The following is an 18,798-nucleotide window of genomic DNA, read 5'->3' as shown; positions in this document are numbered from 1 at the left end:
GCCTATTTATCAGCATTCAAAAGCACAAGTTCCTGTACTCTCAAAGCCAATAAAAAAGAAAGGCTAAATGAATGAAAACATTCATTTCTAAAATTATGTTTTGTTTGCTTCCATGGTCCTGTTCTAAAACATGGTATAATCAGATATCTTACAATCTGGTGGAATCTATTTTTCAGCAATGCATGGCAACTTAAGAAAGAAATCCTGGCACTGTGGGTGTTGAGGTGTAGGCTAAGCAGCAGTGTTGGCAAGGTACTGCCCAGTGTCTGTTTACTAACTAAATGAGGATGATAACCTAGCAGATCAAGCTATTTAAAAAAAATCCAGTGTCTCTTTCACTTTCTAGATTAGTAATGAACTGTGAGCTCAGGGAGACCTGTGAAGCATATACCGGTAATTTCTGGGTGTATATTTTATACTATTTGTTTATTTCATCAAATTTATATACTGCTTGATTGTAGAAAACCTCAACAAAATTACTTTTAGTTTTCTGTATGCTGCTCTGATACTTTATGATGTGAGTTTATAAACCTTTAAAAATATAAATAAATGAAACATGAAGCGGCATAAGAGAGGGTAAAGTGTGGCAGATACTTTAGATTTAGATACCTCTGTAGGGAAACGATATTTGCACCTGGAGTTCTGCATTAAGAAAAATATTCCAGATTCAGCAACCAGACAATCCAAATTCCATGACTGGATTTTTTATTTTTTATTTGCAATTTGCCTTGTTTGTGTATGAATTAATTTAATTTAACCGTTATATTCTTGCTGCCTAATTTAATTGTTGTTTTTCATAATTTTACATTGTAGGAAAGGAAAGGAAGAATGCAGTTTAGATCAAATTGTGGGAGCATAATCAAGACACCCAGAGAGAAGGATAAGGGGTCAAGGGAAGAAAGAAATGCTGAATGAAGGAGTCTCGTACTACTTCATTCAGCCCTGCTTTGGTTACTATGCCCACATTTCTCCCAAAATGGTGCCTGGAACTCAATGTTAAGGGCTGTATTCTGAGCAGGGTGATTCAGCTACACACATTTTTAGTTTCCTTGGGCACAGTTTTTCTTTGGACTAGAATTACATTCCATTTTGAGAACGTACTGTAAAGTGTAGCTTTTTGAAATCAACAGACTGTGTTCAAGAGAGATGTGTTCCTTTCTCATAATCAGGCTTTTCATTGTGTTTTGGGGCCAGGAAGATGCTGCTCTGTACCGACGCCTAGGTGCCCTCCTCCGTCACTGCCTGATGATTTCAGCAGATGGTGAAGATCGGACAGAAGAATTTCACAGGTGATTATCCTGGTGAAAAACTTGGATTGGCTGGGAAAACAAAAAACATTATCATGACCACCATACAGCTTGGGTATTCAAGAATCTGGGGGTCAGGTCTATTTAACACAGTTAGTAACTAAGAACTTTAGTTGCTGATACTGATTGCATATTTTGTCTTGCATTGCATGTTCAGCCACACAGTCAACCTTCTGGGCAATCTGCCTCTCAAGTGTCTGGATGTCTTGCTGGCCCCCAAGGTGCATCCGGGCTCGCTTGAATATATGGGAGTCAACATGGATGCTGTCAATGTTCTGCTGGATTTCCTTGACCGACGTCTTGACAGGGTGGGTGAAAAGTTCCTCATTGCCTCACACCCACATTTACTTCAGATACTTTTTATGCAGCCAGTGAAATACACTGTAATATTTATTAGAGAGGAAGGGGGGGAACTACAGAGTGTTAGTTTTCGTTGGGTACCCTGAATTTCTTATAACATAAAGTTTCATCTGAGAAAAGGGATGAGATATATCCACTCCATGGGTGGAGCCAGGATTTATTTGGGGTGAGGAGAGACTTTATGTGGGTGGGGGGCAGAATTGATATATCTGCAATGCAATTGGTCAGTTAGTTAAGTACAGTGGTGCCCTGCTAGACAAATGCCTCGCTAGATGAAAAACTCGCTACACGAAAGGCATTCGCTAGCGGAAGGCTGCCCCGCAAGACGAAAAAGTCTATGGGGCTGCCTCGCAAGACGAAATTTTTTTTTTGGCGTGAAAACCTCCATTGCCGCTTCGCTAGACGAAAAATTCGCTCTACGAAGACACTCGTAGAACGAATTATTTTCGTCTAGCGGGGCACCACTGTATTTCTATTTATTTACTTGACTCAGGAGGGCAGCTGCCCCCCCCCCAGCTATGCCTCTGATCTACTCTGATGATTTACTATGATGTTGCCTGCAGCTGAGCTGCCATTTACCTGCTCTGTTTCAGAGAAAGGAAACTAGTGTTTTTAAATCTGTACTCTGATGTATTCCCCCCCCCCACATGGGAAACATAACATGGCTGTGATTATTATTATTACCTTTTTTGTGGGCTCTTCTATAGGGTCACAAGCTTAAGGAGAGCCTGACCCCTGTGCTGAACTTGCTGACTGAGAGTGCTCGAGCCCATCGGCAGACCAGGAAATTCCTTAAAGCTAAGGTAATATATTTAAATTATGTAGGATCCTAAGCAATAATGCTTCCATTGATCCAGCAAAAATGTAAGGCAAGCCCCACCCGTGCCATCATTCTGGAAATATATACTGCAGAAATACTGAAATTGTCTCCCAATATTGTGTGTGATCCTATTGATTTTTAAAATGCTTTGAAGTTGTGCACTCCATTGCTATGTGAGTGTGATTGGGCACGTGTCTGCCTAATGTAAAAGTGGCAAAATTGACCATGATGGTTTCTGCAAAGATGTAGTGGCACTTTTGGAGCAATACTTACAGGCCTTATAAAAACCAACATAATAGGAAGGCTTTTTAAAATAACTTTTCCCTTTCCATGGGATTGCAGGTACTCCCTCCACTGCGAGATGTGAAAAATAGACCGGAGGTGGGGAACTTGTTGAGAAATAAGCTTGTGCGCCTCATGACTCACATTGACACTGATGTCAAGCACTGTGCTGCGGAATTCCTCTTTGTTCTCTGCAAGGAGAGTGGTGTGTGCCTTTCCATGTTCTATTTCACCTAGTGAAGGTTGTCTTGTAACATTGTATGTTTGAAAAAGCAATTGAATGAATAGACTGATCCATCCAACTTTGTAACTGCTGAAAGATTCATAGCACTGGGGTAGACACAGAATATGTTTTAATAGTGGCTTGGCTGCTAAGAGCTGAGGCAATTCACTTATGAATCATAAGGCAAAATTACATATTGCCTGGGTAAGGATGGAATGAAATAGAACCAAATAATTCACCCTAAACAAATATTTGTTGTAAAAAGGGAGGGAATTCCAAACTTAAGCTTTGATAGCTGCACACTTACATATTCTCTCTCAAGTTCAATCAAAGGGCCTCGCTTCACAATTAAATCACTCTTTTTGCTGAATGTTAGGACAATGGCAACAGTTTTCCATATTTTTTCTTTGCAAAGTGACTGTTTCCCTCCAAATACATGCACCAGCCCATAGATGCATACAACCAGTCCCATATGACATTTCACACATTTCTTCTAGTGTGGATATTACATTTGCTTGAGGTAAAAGTAATACAAATAGCTTTAACAGTCAAAGAAGCTGGGTTCCCTGCTGCTACAGGGGTAAGGGGATTCCCTGGGCCTGTACAGCACGTGGAGAGTGAGAAGCAAAAGAGGTGAGGTGAAGCGGCTCTGAATGTGACTTACAGACTTGAGAGGCTTGCAAGAAATCATTTCCTTGAAAGGTGGTCCGATAGCAAGAGTCAGTTTTATGATTATTTGAATTCAGCAGTCTTTTCCAGATTGTTTCTGTAGCAGCAGAAAAATATTACCCTTTTGCCTTTATTTTCCTCAACAGTGTCACGGTTTGTGAAGTACACGGGATATGGGAATGCTGCAGGGCTCCTGGCAGCCCGAGGCCTCATGACAGGAGGTCGGACAGAAGGAGAATACTCTGAGGATGAAGACACTGATACAGAGGAATACAAGGAGGCAAAACCCAAGTATGGACCCCCTTGTATGCATTGCTTCCTTAAGTTTTTCCTTTTCTTCCACTTTTGGCACAAGTCTTTTTCTTGTTAACTTTTCCTCACTCAACCCATTACTCATTTTTTTCTTTCCAACTTTCTTATTGGCCTGATGCTCATTTCCCTGTGTTTAATACTGTGGTTATCTGCTTCCATGCCGAATGGCCTTATTCACTGCCTGCCATGTCTTCACAGTTGCATGTCTAGACCAACAGCTTTCCCCTATAATCTGCTGCAGAGAATCACAAACCTTAGATTTGAACTCCATTTAAAGGTGGCTGTATGTATGAAAGCTGCTATGTCATGAAAGAGGTTCTGACTCCTCCCCACGCACATTTATCTAGGTAGCTTTCTCTCTTCCTATCCCTTGTCCCATCCCTCCCATTCCCTTCATTAGCAGAAGATTCTCCCTTCTATTCCAAATATATACAGAATTTCCATCATTCACGATTAAATCCATCTTTAGGATTTATTTGGCTAACTGTTTTATTAGCACGAACTTCACAATCCTATGTCAATGTTCTTTCCTTCTGCTACCCCTTCCCATTTCCCCCTGCTCATCAGTTATATTGTGATACATGCATTTGCACATAAAGAAAATTTATTAAAGTAGGGACTATAGCAATTCAGAGGAGGGAGAAGTGAACATGACTGGGAAAGGTGTGAAGATTAGAACCTGGACAATGAGAGGAATAAGATTGAACTGAACTGAGTCAAAAGTGCTATTGTGGACACTTTGAGGATAGAGACACAAAAGCACCTTGTATTCTCATGTTAAAGGTGTGTGTCTGTGATAGGCATGTGAATTATAGCATTAGATTGCTGGGCTGCTAACCTCCTTCTCTTCCCCTGCTTCCATGATAACCAGTCCAAATGGGGATCAAAACTGGCATGCATGTCAGTAGGTGGATTGCCACTTGCCCTAGTAAGAATCCTGTGCCATTTTCAATTTTTTAGTAGTATTTGGTCTTAGGGAGCATATAGTGTTGAAGAATGTTTGCTACATCTCTGGTACAATCAACAGTCATTATGCCAGTGGTCAATATATCTGCCTGCTTTTAAATGAACATGCTTCTGCCTTCTTTCTGTGTGTTGTTGTTTTGACTGACTCGTACAGCATTAACCCTATAACGGGACGTGTGGAGGAGAAGCTTCCCAACCCAATGGAGGGGATGACAGATGAGCAGAAAGAGGTTGAAGCAATGAAACTGGTGAACATGTTTGACAAACTCTCAAGGTACCATGAGATAGATTTATCTGGAAGTGGGTCAGCAGTTTGAAGAGCAGGCTAAAAGCGGTCAACCGGTTAAAATTGAAGGTTCTGAAATTCCAAGCTCATTGTGGCTTCAAACGAATAATTTCTGAATTGTCGAATTACATTTGACCTCCTTTATCCTCCAAATCATTGAACTGTCTTAGATTGTGAGCTCTTAGGGAAGAGGGCTATTAACATCAAGAAAGGCATTGAAAACAGCCATGAGCCTGTTAGGTAGCACAGGATATCAATATGATTTTGTCCGATAAGCCATTATGTGTTAAAAGTCACTGAATGGGAATGAAGTGGAACAAATTGTCTGAAAGAATCAAAGGAGTGAAGTACTGCCCTGCTATCAGTGGTGGCTGATGGGGTACCATTGCTCTCTTGGCTTCCCAATGTTGTGCATCACTGTGAGTTACTAAGAGGTGGAGGGGGGCATGGCAGCAGGGAGCTCAGCACAGTGTGGGTGCCAATCCATGCACTGTGTCAAGCTCCCTGTTGCCTTTACCTCCTCTCTCATGGTAACCAACAGCTACACTGGATTTCCATCATTTGGTGACAGTAGGGCTTCACTCATTGGCTTCAAATGTGGTTGTTGGAATGAAATAGTGTGCATCTCATTTTTTAAAAAACCATGTAGACTCTTTTGTAACTGCTAGTGGCCTAGGAGAATTATATTGAACTTAGTGGCAAGCAACAGGAAGGCAATGACAGGTGACCATACCAAAAAGGTGCTGGCCTTTTGACTACTGGAACTACAGAGTAGCAGGGCATGGAAAATGTTGACCATGTATCATTAAGTTTCTTCCTCAACAATGAGGATTGGAAATATTTGTTTTAATATTAAAGCAGAAATTTTCTAGAATCCTGAGGGGGAAGTGGAACCCAAAATCAGTGCTGTAGGTGAGGGTTCATCTGTGCTGGAAAATGAACACCTTGGATAAACTGGGTGTGATGACTGGGAATAATGGAAATCTGCACCCTGGGGAATTGCACACTACTTACCTACAGTATATTATTTGAATGTCATCTCCACAAAGTTCATTCTGCAGATCTATGTAGTGATAAGTCTGGCTAGCTGCTAGTAGGAAGTACTATTGCAAAGGCAGATGGCAGCTAATGCCACCCATTCTCCTTCCCAGCAGGCATTCACTCTACAGTAGTTGTTCATACATCATTTAAGAGTAGTGTGAGCAGGAGTCCAGGATCTACCTAAGGAGTTCAAATGACATCTTGCTGAGCAGCAGTCAGTCTATTTATGCAGATGCCCCATGTTTCCAGTGTGCATTAGACAGACAGAAATGCTAGTCTGAGCATTTCATTAATGGTATTTCCACTACAATGTCACTTTATTTTGCTGCTGACGTGGCCTAATCAGAAGGACCCCCAAGGCATTTTCCAGCTAGATTAGCGGAAAAAGATTTTGGAGCAATCACTTCCTGGGTTTCCAGTGTAATTTTAGCATTGTTACAAACTTGCATTTGGACCTTACTTCTCTGAAAATCACACCCTTAAACTTTGCCAGGATGTATGTCATGAAGGTTCAGAAAGGCTGATAATTAGCATTTGCTGCATGGCTAATGTGCCCTTTAACTAGCAATGAAGCCAAAAATAGTGCTCCAGTGTACCGTAAAATGAAGAAAAAGCCTTCATTAGCAAGCTAGTCTCCACATTTCCCAATGAGTTTCAAACAAAAAAATGTTTTTTTCCTTTCAGTGGAAATGGCTCATCATATAAATTGATTTCAGACAGAATGTAGGCAGTTCTGTTCAGGTTTCTGAGCATGAAAAACTGCTTTCTGGCCAAATATGGAGAGTACATCCTCTCTACCCAAAAAATCTAAATAACACTCTTAGATTTGACACACTGATTTCATTTATACTATTTCTGCTAGGATCAACAAATGAATTACATTTCTCAAAGTGGGCATACTGCTGGTCTGTCCTTAATGTAGGCTTCTCCTTGATAGTTTCTCTAAGAATGTTATCATGAGGAGCCCCTCTTTGACTGTGCTATTTCTCCTTTCCATTGCAGACAACGAGTCATCCAACCAATGGGGGTCAATCCAGATGGCAATTTAACCTCTCTCAATGTAACCTCCTTGGAGGATGCTGTCCATCAGATATCTGAGGAAAGGTTATCTTCTGACTCTGACTTGGAATTGGACTGAAAAAACATTTCTTGTTCCTCAAAAACCTATGGACCCTCTATTCTCCCTCTGTAACAGGTGCTGCTTCAGGAGACCTGTCCCAAGAAAGGACTTCCCATGGGATGGATCTCCACCACCCAGGGTGGTATAACATCTGTTTCTTCTCTAGCTCTGTAACACTCCTAACTTAGAGAGCTCTTTACAGCTTAGCTCTTTTGATCTATTTTCCCTCTGTGTCCACAAGATTATTACACTCCGATTCCAAGGATTTTTGAGCAGAAATTTCATGGAGGGAAGGGCAATCTCTTATTATATCAAAGAGGTTTAGTAGCACTTAAGGGTGCTGTGAGTGCACTGCACGGTTACTTGTATGGAACCAAAATGTGGTACACACAGGTGATATATGTGTGTGTGCGCGCGCGCATTGATACTTGTGCAAAGCACATAATGCAGCAACCATACAGCATGGTGGTGTTTAAAACACACGGATACTCTTGGCAAATGTAAATGTCTATTTGCATACATGACTGGGAAATATTATAGAAATGTGTGAACATTGAGAAGCCTGCCTTTTTTTTTTACATGTGAAATGCAAGAAAGCATACTCCTGGAGGCATATAAGTGCAATGTATGTGGCAATCAGTCACATTTTTAGGCAGTTCCTTTAAGACACATTGCATGTGTATGGAAACATGCAGGTAAGGAAATATGCATTGTTGAAATAGTATGTATATGTGGGGTGTGTCCATTATCTGAGATAATGTGCAAAACTCTGAGACATCCTTTGCTCACAGCGACATTAATGTTGGTGTTGGCTGATAATCTGGGGCCGGAAAGCCTCTAATCCCCCCTAACTTTGACACCATGTTTCTCTTTCTACCATGTTTGGTTTCTGGACTAATCTAACTCTCTGTGCTCTTCAGACAAAAGGCAGTGACCAATTGCTTAACCGCACTCTAAATAATCTGCTTCAGTTCTCCTATATCCATAGCACTCTGCATTCACCCTGTTATGTACCTTCATCCTGATCATAGGCTTTTCTGTTTAAACAAGCAGCCCCCATCTCCTACTTTGTTTCCAACTTTGCCAACAGTTTCTGAACTTAGCACAAATATAAAGATTTTCACTAGAATAAATGAAGCCTTCAGATAACAATGTGTGTGCATCTGTTGATTATTTGGGTGATTGTATCTGAGCAATTAGAAATTAATTTATTGGCAATGTAACTGCAGCCAAACTGGGAGGAGTCCAGTTATAGCAGTGTTGTACTCAAGCACAATGAGCGGTGAAACTTTCTGTGCTTTCAACAAACTAAACCTCACTGAGGCCATTGGTGTCTTATCAGTCAATCTGTAGTGATCACATATGTGGAGTATCCTGTCCATTGCATCGGACTGGATGATCTTCCAGCTGCCCGATTCTAGCTGTACTGTATGAAAAAGTTGGAAACTTTGGATTATCTCCACAAACTAACATTGAGTATAATTATGACTCTTCTGCATACCCCATTCTTCTAATATATAGTTAAAAGGTTATTAATAACTTATGTTTCAACACAATGAAACTAATTGAAGGTCTGTACATCAGACCAAAGGTCTGCCTAGTATCCTGTTTCCCAGTGATCATCAGGCACTTACAGGAAGCCCACAACCAAGCCTTCCCCTGTTGTTCACGTAGCCATCATGCCTAATGGCCATTGATATTCCTTTTGTCTTCCATGTCATTAAAATAAAATGGTTCAGGGTCATTAAAACAAAGATTATGAAGAACTCCAAAATGACTCTCCAAACTGAATGAAAGGGCAAAAGCAATTCAGTGGAAGCAAGTGTAAAATGATGTAACTTCATGTGTATGCTCATGGGTTCTAAACTGACAGTGACCAGGAACACCTTGGGGTTGTAGTGCATGGCTCCATGGAAGATGCTGCTCCACTGTGCTGCAGCTGTGAAAAAGGCAAATTCCATGCTAGGGAGCATTAGGAAAGGAGCTGAAAATAAAACTACAAATCTTGGGTGCAACAACATTTGAAATACTGTGTACTGTTCTGGTTGCCTCACCTCAAAAACAATATTGTAGAGTTGGAAAAGGTTTAGAAAAGGGCAACCAATATGATGGAGGAACTCCTCTGTAAGGAAATGTTGCAGCGTTTTTAGTTTGGAGAAAAGGCAAGTAAGGGGTGACCATATATAGCAAACGCAAACACACACACACTTCAGCAAGGCTGGTGATTCAAATGTCTCATTTGAATGGCTTATCCTAAATTCAAGAGCTTTCCAATCCAATATTTGAATCACACATTCAAATAAACAAATCTGTTGGCACATTCAAATTATCAGAAGCTCTTTGCAAAAACAACCTTGCTGAAAATAGAGCTTGCGGGCGGGGGATCCAGCCTCTGAGGTTGATTGTAATTGGAGAGCAATAAGTAGAGCTCTTCAAATTGGGGACGCAAACTAGTCACAATTCCTAAAAGCAGAGGGGCCAGGTAATCCTTGGCTTACATGGTTATCAGATGGCACAACCACAAAGTTAATATTAAGCTACACACACTTGACTCGTACAAAGTGGTGTTTGGATCTTCATGGTAATTTGAAGTTCATAAAGTAGCAGTACTAGATTTAATAGGTTTCACAATTTCAATGTTAATTCAGGGTAACACTACAAATAACACTGTTCTAACCACCCAGAACTTCCTTTAATCTATTTGTCAACAATTACATAATGAAAGAAGCCCAGCATCTCTATTAAACAGAAAAAAGCCTGTCATTCATACATGCTGAATAACACCCAGAAAAATGTCAGAAAATTATGTGTGAATGATGCCCACAATACTTTTTTCCCCATTAAATGAATTCAAGGACAGAAAATACAAGTTTAGAATTTAAATACTGGAAAATCTGCAGACAGAATATTGAGAGACTGCTGAAACATGCTTTTATTTTGACTAATTATTGCCACTCAATAAGTGTTTATTCAAGTTCAAACAGCAGCTTCACTACACTTTTCATTGTTGTCATTTCTTGCTAGAATTGTAGTTACACGGACCTTAAATTTTCATGTTACATAAATGATACACTGCATATTAATACATCAAATTATTTTTAGAATATCAGCTTTCAGGTTGATCTTCACAGAAGCTACAGCAGAAGACACACTGACTCAAAAGTCAAACTTCTAAGCTTAGTTATTAAAGTTGGCGTAATCAAAATTCTTTCACAAGTTGGTACAATGTCAGATTCAGCATAACTGTGATGAATTCTATTGCCGCTAAGGCTACTGCTACTAGTGCAACACCACAAGATTTGTGGTGGTTTAGGAAACATTTGAAGAGTTCGTTTGGAGAAACAGCTTAAAAGGTGATGTTTAATAGGAAGTAGCAGCTATAATGTACATCTTCATCTTCCTCTCTGGTATCTAGAGCCTCTCCTTAAGCAAAAGCAAATTCACAACCTACCATTTGATCATCATCTCCCAAGATCCTTCAGAGGACATCCAAGTGCAACTAGACTGACTCTCTGAATGATTTTTAGTTCTTGTAACCTACTGGATGCTAGCACAAAGGAGAGCATATTTTCCTCCAGTTCTCTGCTCTTATTGCTGTAACCTTTGGCTGCAGCGAACAGTCCTTTAGGAGGTAAACATTTCCAACAGCAGGGGTCAGATTTCCTATTTGTCTTTTGCATCCAGCTAAAAATAGAAAGAACATTATTTGTCTATGAAGCTTGCTTGTTCCAAAGTCCATCCGTTCAACAGCTGATACTGACTAAAGTGAAAAAGCAACAACACAGAGAAGGAAATGATTCGTTTACAGTTAAATGAAAGCATATCACTGATGAATTGTAAGAATACAACAAGAACATAGGGAAATGCCATTATTTCTAATGTCACAGAATCACAGAACTGTAGAGTTAGAAGGTACTCATCTATTCCATTGTTTTGGGAGGGGATATTCATCTTATTTTGTATTTTTATGCTGTTTACCTCCCTGAGATCTTTGGATGAATGGTGGTGTACAAATTCAATAATATCAAATAGTACAATCCCCTGAAATTAATGACAGATGGCCATTCAACCTCTGCTTAAAAACCTCCAACGAAGGAGAGTCCACCACCTTCCGAGGGATTAAAAAGGTCTTCCTGATGTTTACTAAGAATCTCCTTTCATGTAACTTGAAACCATTTGTTTGGGTCCTACCCTCCGGAGCAGGAGAAAACAACTCCCTCGACCATTCCTCATGAGGTTTGGTCTCCAGACCCTTTATCATCTTGGTCACCCTCCTCTGCTCATGTTCCAGCTTGTCAATATCCTTTTAAAATTGTGGCACCCAGAACTGGACACAGTGCCCAGGTGTGGTCTGAAGAATAGAGCGGTATCATTGCTTCCCTTGATCTGGACACCATACTTCTGTTGGTGCAGCCTAGAATAGCATTAGCTTTTTTGCTGTTGTATCACACTGTTGATTCATGTTAAACTTGTAGTCTACTAAGACCCCTAGAACCTTTTCACATGTACTGGCATGCCAGATTACTCCCCCCCCCAAAAAAAAATCTTGTATAGGCCATATTATGCCAATACTGGCGATGAACTGCTCTTTTCAGAACTCCTGCAATGTTTGTACTCATGAGAGATTCTGCAAGTGAAATGGGGTGAGAGAATAAAAGCTTTTCAACTCGGACTTTCATACCTTTTCTTTTTCCTTCTTCATTAATTCTTGCAACTCCTCCTTCCAGCCCAACAATTCCACTACTTTTTCTACTCCAGTGATGACGTCTCCCAGTTCAGCCACATCACTGTGCTGTGGCTGAGCGAATGGTCCCACCAATTCCCGATTGATCAGCACACGTGGAACAGAGCTACGAATTGCATAAGCTAGACTGGCAAATGGCTCCACCTAAAATCCAAACACCAAAAGAAAAAGGCTGCATATTCCTGTTCCTAAGTCACAGCTCAAAAGAAATTTGTAACACCTTGAGATCTATCTATCTATCTACGCACCCAAATACTGGTTAATGACGAGGTAGCGTATATGGTAGTGTAAATGAGAACCTGCTAACATAAAGGATATATGTTACCTATTGTACAGTGGTTCTGCTAAATGCTCACTCAAAGCAATTCAAACTTGGATTATTTCAGGTAATCCTTTCAACAAGTCAGGTAGGTAGGTTAGCAATATTGTTCCTAAGTGAAAGGGTATAGCTGATGCTTGTAAGATAATGACTTGCTCATGGCCATCCAGTGAGTTCATAGCTAATCTAATATTTGAACCAAAGCCTTACCTATTTCAGGGTGCATACCCTTGGCCATACATTGTACCAGCTATTCACCCTTACTTAATGCAGAGCATTCTAACAGCAGCTAAGGAAATCTACATGGTTCTTATTTAGGAAATGGGATGTACTGATTCCTCACTGATCCCTACAGTACAGGTGACTGAGTCCATATTGCTCTCCCTTTCCCCTGGCTAACACAGTTGCTGATGGGTGGATGTGCATGTTAAGATTTCTATTGTGTGTGCTAGGATAACATCATAGGAAAAACTGCGTGCATTTCCAATATTCCTGACTGACACAACAATATTTAGTTAAGACTGTCTTGTCATATGTATATGCTGAAGGCACATTTACTTCTGCCCTGCCACTGAGAGACAACAACACTGATTCTGCCTCTCCCTACATCCACTAGATACACAAATCCCTTCTTCAATTTTGGCAATCTATGTTTCCCGAGCTATTTATAAATCCTTCTTACACATTTCCCAAGATGCACTTGACTTTGTTGATCCCTGAATTGCCACCCTTGCTTTCCCTTTGGATCCACATTGCTTTCCAGAGTCCCCGAACCACTCTGTCTCAATACCCCAGCTTTCATTCTCTTCCCATGTTCAGGATAGCGCAGACCTCAAGGGAGGTTCCGATGACAAAGAGCAGATCTGCCATAGGAAAATCTGTCACGTGCAAGAAGAACCGATGAGGGAGCTCCTCTCCAAAAAACACGATGTCAGGTTTTATCATTCCAGTACACACAGGGCACTTGGGGATCTTCTCAGCCATCACATCCTCCTATAATGATAACACAGAAAGCAAGATATGAGTCCACATGAGGTAGTATAAGCCACACATTACATCACTTGAAATTACAGTACAAGGGACACTTTTCATAGGTACTATTGATTGACACCCCAAGCATTAGTGAAAGTAAAAGCAAGCCTGTGAACCTCACAAAACAAGATTCTTGGTGCCTAAGCCAAACATAACCAGCATCCTTTGGAGTATGCTTGATATTCCCGGAGTGGTGTATCTGCTGTGCTGTCACTTACCCTGAAGTCTTCACCAGGGTATGACCTTCGACAGACAGTGCATGTAGCAGAAGCAAATGTACCATGAGCCTCAACTAGTTTATCTGGAGGAATCCCAGCAACTAGAACACAAAACTCAGAGTTAAGATCAATTCGGCCCAAACGTTCCATCAACACAAAGGAAGTGGAGAATACTCTCCCTGCCATCCACAGGTTTGCTGCAGTATCTCTAACATTAGCCTAGATTTTTATTTCTTAGATCCAAATTGAGGGGATGGGGAGACTTACCCCTCTCCAGCCCATCAATGTTCTGTGTGTACAGACGCAGAAGGAGCCCTTTGTCAAGCAGAAGTCGGAGAAAGTAATGAGCATAGTTGGGCCTGTAATTGCCAGGGTATAACTCCTTGGCCAATGTAAAGAAAGGCTTAGGGTTGTGGAAAAAGTAATTAAGCTCAAATATGGCTTCTGGATAAGGAATATTATACTGCTGGAGATTACTATAGAGGCCACTCCCAGGGGACCTGTGGAGACAAGAGGGGAAGAAAACTACAGAACATGCCAGGAAACCAAGCCACTGCAAAGGTTTTTCATGTGCTGGTATACCCCTATTAGAAGTAAATTCACATGAGAAAATGCAGTTGAGGAATATTTTCTCACAAGTTTGTCAAGAAGACATACCACCAAAGTGGCCTATCAGTTGATATGTGAACAGCTTATGGTGAACAGGAAGAATTCAGCAATGGAGGCCTCTCTCAAGAAGCAATGACACTTTTAAGATAGGAGGAGACACTGTGACAATGATACCAGAAAATGAGAAGGAGGGTAGCTGATAGCACGCCTGGTAAGAGAAATTCAAACAGGGTAAGGTTGTTTTGATTTTATATAGTAGCATATTGTTTCACTCTTTATCAGCATAGCAGGATCAAACAAGCAAATGAATACAGGAAAATGTGACACTTCCCTGAGACCAAAGATCTTTACATAAATACTCAGATTAAACATGCCTTCCTTCTCTGAAAAAAAGAAATGTGTTGAAAGCAGAAGATGATTGTGCAGGACACTGGCTGGCACTGCATGAAGCCACCTAAAACATCCCTCTCTAATCCCCAATAGCAGTTTTTCACTTTACTGCTTTATTTTTTAAAAAGAAAACTGTTAAGTTTCTTTTTTTAAAAAAAAAGCCAAAACAAGGCAATGGCTGAATGGTTATAGACATAAGTGTTCACAAAATGCTTTCAAAAATTAAATAAAGGCGACTGACAATCCACATGAAGGATGGGGGAGATGCGTGACTGGTGAAATAGCATTCTGTTCACAAATGCGTGTCTGCCACTTCATGCACAACACCTGGTGTATTTGCTCTGGATTCTGTTGCTATTTGTTTTTGAACATAGGCTGCAATCCATAAAAGGGGCAATTTTGGATGCAAGAAAGTCAAATAAAATAGTTAAAGGACATATTGTGGCATCCTCCATGTAGCATAAATCCAGATGTGAGAGAGAGATAAAACTTTATTCGCATTAGCCAATGGCCATAGCAACAATAAAACATAATATATATAGAAAAAGGAATTTGATATAAAAGCACATTTTAAAATCCTGATTCATCAATCAGTTAGTGGCCCTTATTCTAATTGCCCCTGCTATGATGTGACTTATTTGGCATTAAGGGACTATACTGTTAATGGACCTTGTTTGGTGCGATGTTGGGATAGAAAAAAGTTACACCAACAGTACCAGCCTCTTCTTTCAATTCCAAAAAAGAGCCTAGTTCACTCTTGTTGCCTGTGCCCTGCTTCTTGAAGCCGCTCCATCTGTGACTGGGCAGTGTGGTGGCTGCTGAAGAGTTTCCACAAGGTGGAGACTTTACAGAGTAGGGAAAATGTCTGTACAGTCAAGAGAGCAAGGCCTTGACAGCAGTTTGAGCGTTACCTGAAATCGGGGATTCCACTAGGAGTGCTGAGCCCTGCTCCAGTCATCACCACGACTCTCTTGCATTCTTTCTTCTGAATTAGTTCTGCCACATCCTTCAGGGTGAGCCGCTCCTTTTGACCATCATTTCTTCCTCTGCCACCTCCAAAGAATACCATTAGAGCAGTGGATAATGAAAAGGGCCTGCCAGCAACATATGCAACGGGTTACAAAGAAACACATTCAAATGTCATTCACCAGAATGAGATGACTGAAGCTGGGAGAAAACTCCCTCAGTTCATACTAGCATTGAATTGGCATTGTTTTTAACAATGTGGCTTTACTCGTCCTCTGTCTAGTGTCATATGACTTAAAATGCGCTCGCAACACTTCCTTTTGCAGTCACAGCTTGAATTCTAAAATAACTGAAGCCACAGCTGCAAAAGAAGAACCAGGAGCGCACTTTAAGTCAAGGAGATTATTATATTCTTCTGGGATAAGGCAGAGAAACACAAATAAATACAAGTGTCCCAAGCACGTTTTGTGAAGGAAGGTGGCAGAATTCTAAGTCAAAATGAGCGGGAGAAAGGATATCATACCTCACTCCATAGGTACTTGCAGTCTTTTCTATTCCACCTTCTGGAGTTCTTTGAAAGAAAAGATTTCCATTTGGAAAGAAGAAGGTGGGTTTCAATGAAGTTAGGAGCAGTTTTTTGCAGGCCATAGAACCAGAAAAATTCCCATAATAACGTTGCTGGGAACATATCCAGCAATTCCTCCAGCCTATAAAACATAACAACCATTTTCAAATGCAGGGCTTGTAATAGTTGGCTATATGAAATTTCACTGAGGAATAGAAAACCCATTTGACAGCCTACTGCTCAGCCTACTGAAAATTATTGCTCAGTAGTGGGGAAGAGGGAACATGGCTGAGACCTGCTGCTGAGCTGCCCATGAGCTGAGCTGAGCAGTTCTTTCTTCATGGGCAGTGTGGTGCATTTTTATCCTGCACATTGAGAAAAGGCATCCCTTTCACATTGTGCAGCACAAAAGTTAACTGAGCTGCTTCTGAAGGAAGAGATTACTTTCTTCCCCCATTGGCAGTTCCTGGGTATTTCTGTGCTGAGCATGGAGAAAGAGGAGTCCCTTTCTCAGCACGTAGCACAGAAGCCAAGCAAGCAGAATGCAATGCTCTTCAGAGGTTTTTGAACCATGACTCTGATTCTTCCTGATCATTGATCAGGCTGTCTGGTGGATGAAGAGAGGGCACCACACTGGCGGCCTGATACAGTGTGTATATGTGCACGTGATATGTACAGTGGTACCTCGGTTTAAGAACAGTCCTGTTTACGAACGATTCAGTTTGCGAACTTTACCTCGGTCTAAGAACGGAATCCAAATGGTGGAAGGGCACCAGCAGCGGGGGCCTCATTAGGGAAAGCGTGCTTCGGTTTAAGAATGGTTTCGGTTTAAGAACAGACTTCCGGAATGGATTAAGTTCATAAAACGAGGTAACACTGTATGCAGGTTTGTGAATGGGATGTGGGTGTCTTCTTTTGGCCTTGGCCCCAAACACTACAGGTGTATGGCCTTGTCTACTCCTCCCCCCGCGAATGGAGCCCCGGAGAGTGGGAAAGGTTCCCCAGCCTTGCATTATATATGAGTAGTATTTGCTGAAGAACATAAATTATTATTAAGTATCTATCATGCAGTTGTACAGACAAAACAACAGGTTTTGCTCCAAAGGAGAATCATACTTTATGCAACAAAAGGGGATAAAAGAGGATACACTGCAAAAGTCTGAAGTTACATTTTACTGCACTTCCTTCATATGGCTCCTTGGAGGATGTGAGAGTTATAAACCATTTTGCAGACTAAGTGTTCTACAGACAGATGGATGTAAAAAAATTACCAACTCTAAATTGGTTCAGAGGAAACACCTTAGCTCAGTGGTAGACTGTATGTTTTCCATGCACAATGTCCCCAGCATCTCTAGTTATCTCAGATAGAGGGCCAAGAAAGGCCTCTGTCCACTTGAGATCTTGGAGAGCAGTTGTCTGTCAGAGTACTCAACCAACGGTCTGATGCACTGCAAGAATGCTCCCTATATCCAACTTTCCTATTTATACTAAATATGCCAACCGTCTCCCTGAGTACCTGTAAGATATTCTATTCCAGGACTTAGCCCTCCTAACTCTTCCAAAATCTGATATGTCCCTTCCAGTTCATTCATATTCTTCTGTATTAGATTATTACTTACCTATTGGTCTCTGAAAACTTTCAACACAAAGTGCATGCCTTCCTGCAGAGACTCTGAAATGTAATCTCCAGTTCATTTCCCTCCAGCCGCCTAGTCCTGCACCAGAGAAAGAAAAATCAAGAGGTTTCTATGTCTTCTGTGTTCTTCCCTTTATTAATGGCTCTACCTATGCAGGTAGGCAGGAGGCTGGTATCACTCTGTATATTGTCAGTTTCCTGTTTGGGTTGTATTTGTGGTCTGAAGGTTACAAAAGATCTGGAGTGGAGTATAGGGCAAAGCACCACTCTTGTTTGCTTTCAGTGATCTTGAGCCTGAAAGAACAGCTGAAAAGCTCTTTACCTTAATGTTCCTAATAGAAGAGCCTAGATCTGCTCATGCTAAAAAATCCATCTCCTACGGTCCCCACCACCTTTACAGCAGCTTTTTGGAGATGAATTGCACCACCACTTAAGGCATTATGCTACAAAACTTCTCGTTATACAGTACTGCTCTGAACTGGCAATAGCGTTTTTCTTTGCAGTAGGTCCTGCTGGGTGTAATCTCGTTCACAGTGGCTTTTTTATGGGGCGCCATTAGTCTCCGATTGCCATAACTGCCCCAAAAGCACAGCTCTGTGTTTCATTCATTTTAAGGCAAGGCCCACTTCAGACACACATCCCCATCCAGGATATTATTCTTTTTAGCATTTTCGAAACCAATATACAGCAATGAGTCCAACAATTCTGTTCTTTGCGTTGCAAGATGCCACTTGCAGCAAAGGGAACCGCACCTCCCTCCGATTCTAAGACTGAGCAGAAAGGGACGGAGGGGCCAGAAGCGGGAGAGCGACCCTTCCCTGCCCAAACCTCCGTCCGACGGGGGCGATGCACGTGAGCAAAGGGAGCAAAAGGAACCTGAGGGACCCTGTCCAGGTCACTTATGGCCGACGCGGAGAGGCCCTAGCGGCTCTC

General features: G+C 41.3%; 2 protein-coding genes across 9 annotated transcripts in view; one reads left to right on the top strand and one right to left on the bottom strand.

The window, feature by feature from the left end:
• RIC8A (RIC8 guanine nucleotide exchange factor A) overlaps positions 1–8,538 on the top strand; it is a 19,894-nt gene extending 11,356 nt beyond the window's left edge. For 2 of the 3 annotated variants that reach the window (XM_033156613.1, XM_033156631.1), the window contains 7 exons: positions 1,195–1,289; positions 1,465–1,615; positions 2,375–2,470; positions 2,830–2,974; positions 3,808–3,952; positions 5,094–5,213; positions 7,269–8,538. In XM_033156613.1, the coding sequence (XP_033012504.1) occupies positions 1,195–1,289; positions 1,465–1,615; positions 2,375–2,470; positions 2,830–2,974; positions 3,808–3,952; positions 5,094–5,213; positions 7,269–7,404 (888 nt within the window). In that variant the 3' untranslated portion in view covers positions 7,405–8,538. Of the gene's footprint in view, positions 1–1,194; positions 1,290–1,464; positions 1,616–2,374; positions 2,471–2,829; positions 2,975–3,807; positions 3,953–5,071; positions 5,214–7,268 lie in introns of those variants that run through there. The other variant, XM_033156622.1, reaches the window with a different exon arrangement.
• On the bottom strand, positions 1,225–18,798 carry SIRT3 (sirtuin 3). 6 transcript variants are annotated; one of them, XM_033156652.1, is made up of 9 exons: positions 18,601–18,798; positions 17,849–17,944; positions 16,188–16,371; positions 15,610–15,792; positions 13,967–14,199; positions 13,700–13,800; positions 13,281–13,442; positions 12,068–12,274; positions 10,920–11,146 (listed from the first exon to the last, which is right to left on the bottom strand). In XM_033156652.1, exons 2-9 carry the CDS (start codon positions 17,922–17,924, stop codon positions 10,934–10,936), a joined length of 1,359 nt encoding a protein of 452 aa, XP_033012543.1. In that variant the 5' UTR covers positions 17,925–17,944; positions 18,601–18,798; the 3' UTR covers positions 10,920–10,933. The 6 variants fall into 6 exon arrangements, 5 of the variants coding, with proteins under 5 accessions (XP_033012563.1, XP_033012553.1, XP_033012571.1 ...); XM_033156672.1 differs by lacking the exons at positions 10,920–11,146; positions 18,601–18,798 and adding an exon at positions 1,225–1,319 and having other exon boundaries at positions 17,849–18,170; XM_033156662.1 differs by lacking the exons at positions 10,920–11,146; positions 18,601–18,798 and adding an exon at positions 9,228–9,325 and having other exon boundaries at positions 17,849–18,171.

This window comes from Lacerta agilis, chromosome 1, assembly GCF_009819535.1.
Source record: "Lacerta agilis isolate rLacAgi1 chromosome 1, rLacAgi1.pri, whole genome shotgun sequence".
Classification (NCBI taxonomy): domain Eukaryota; kingdom Metazoa; phylum Chordata; class Lepidosauria; order Squamata; family Lacertidae; genus Lacerta; species Lacerta agilis.
Note: the sequence above shows the minus strand (reverse complement) of the source record. Positions and strands in the feature narration are given on the sequence as shown.

Coding starts and splice junctions, on each gene's coding strand:
- SIRT3 (XM_033156652.1), bottom strand. CDS start 17,924: ATGAACTGGAGATTACATTTCAGAGTCTCTGCAGGAAGGCATGCACTT. Junction 16,372..17,848: donor AAGTTTTCAGAGACCAATAG/GTAAGTAATAAT, acceptor TATGTTTTATAG/GCTGGAGGAATTGCTGGATA. Junction 12,275..13,280: donor TCATCGGAACCTCCCTTGAG/GTCTGCGCTATC, acceptor TTTGGATTTTAG/GTGGAGCCATTTGCCAGTCT.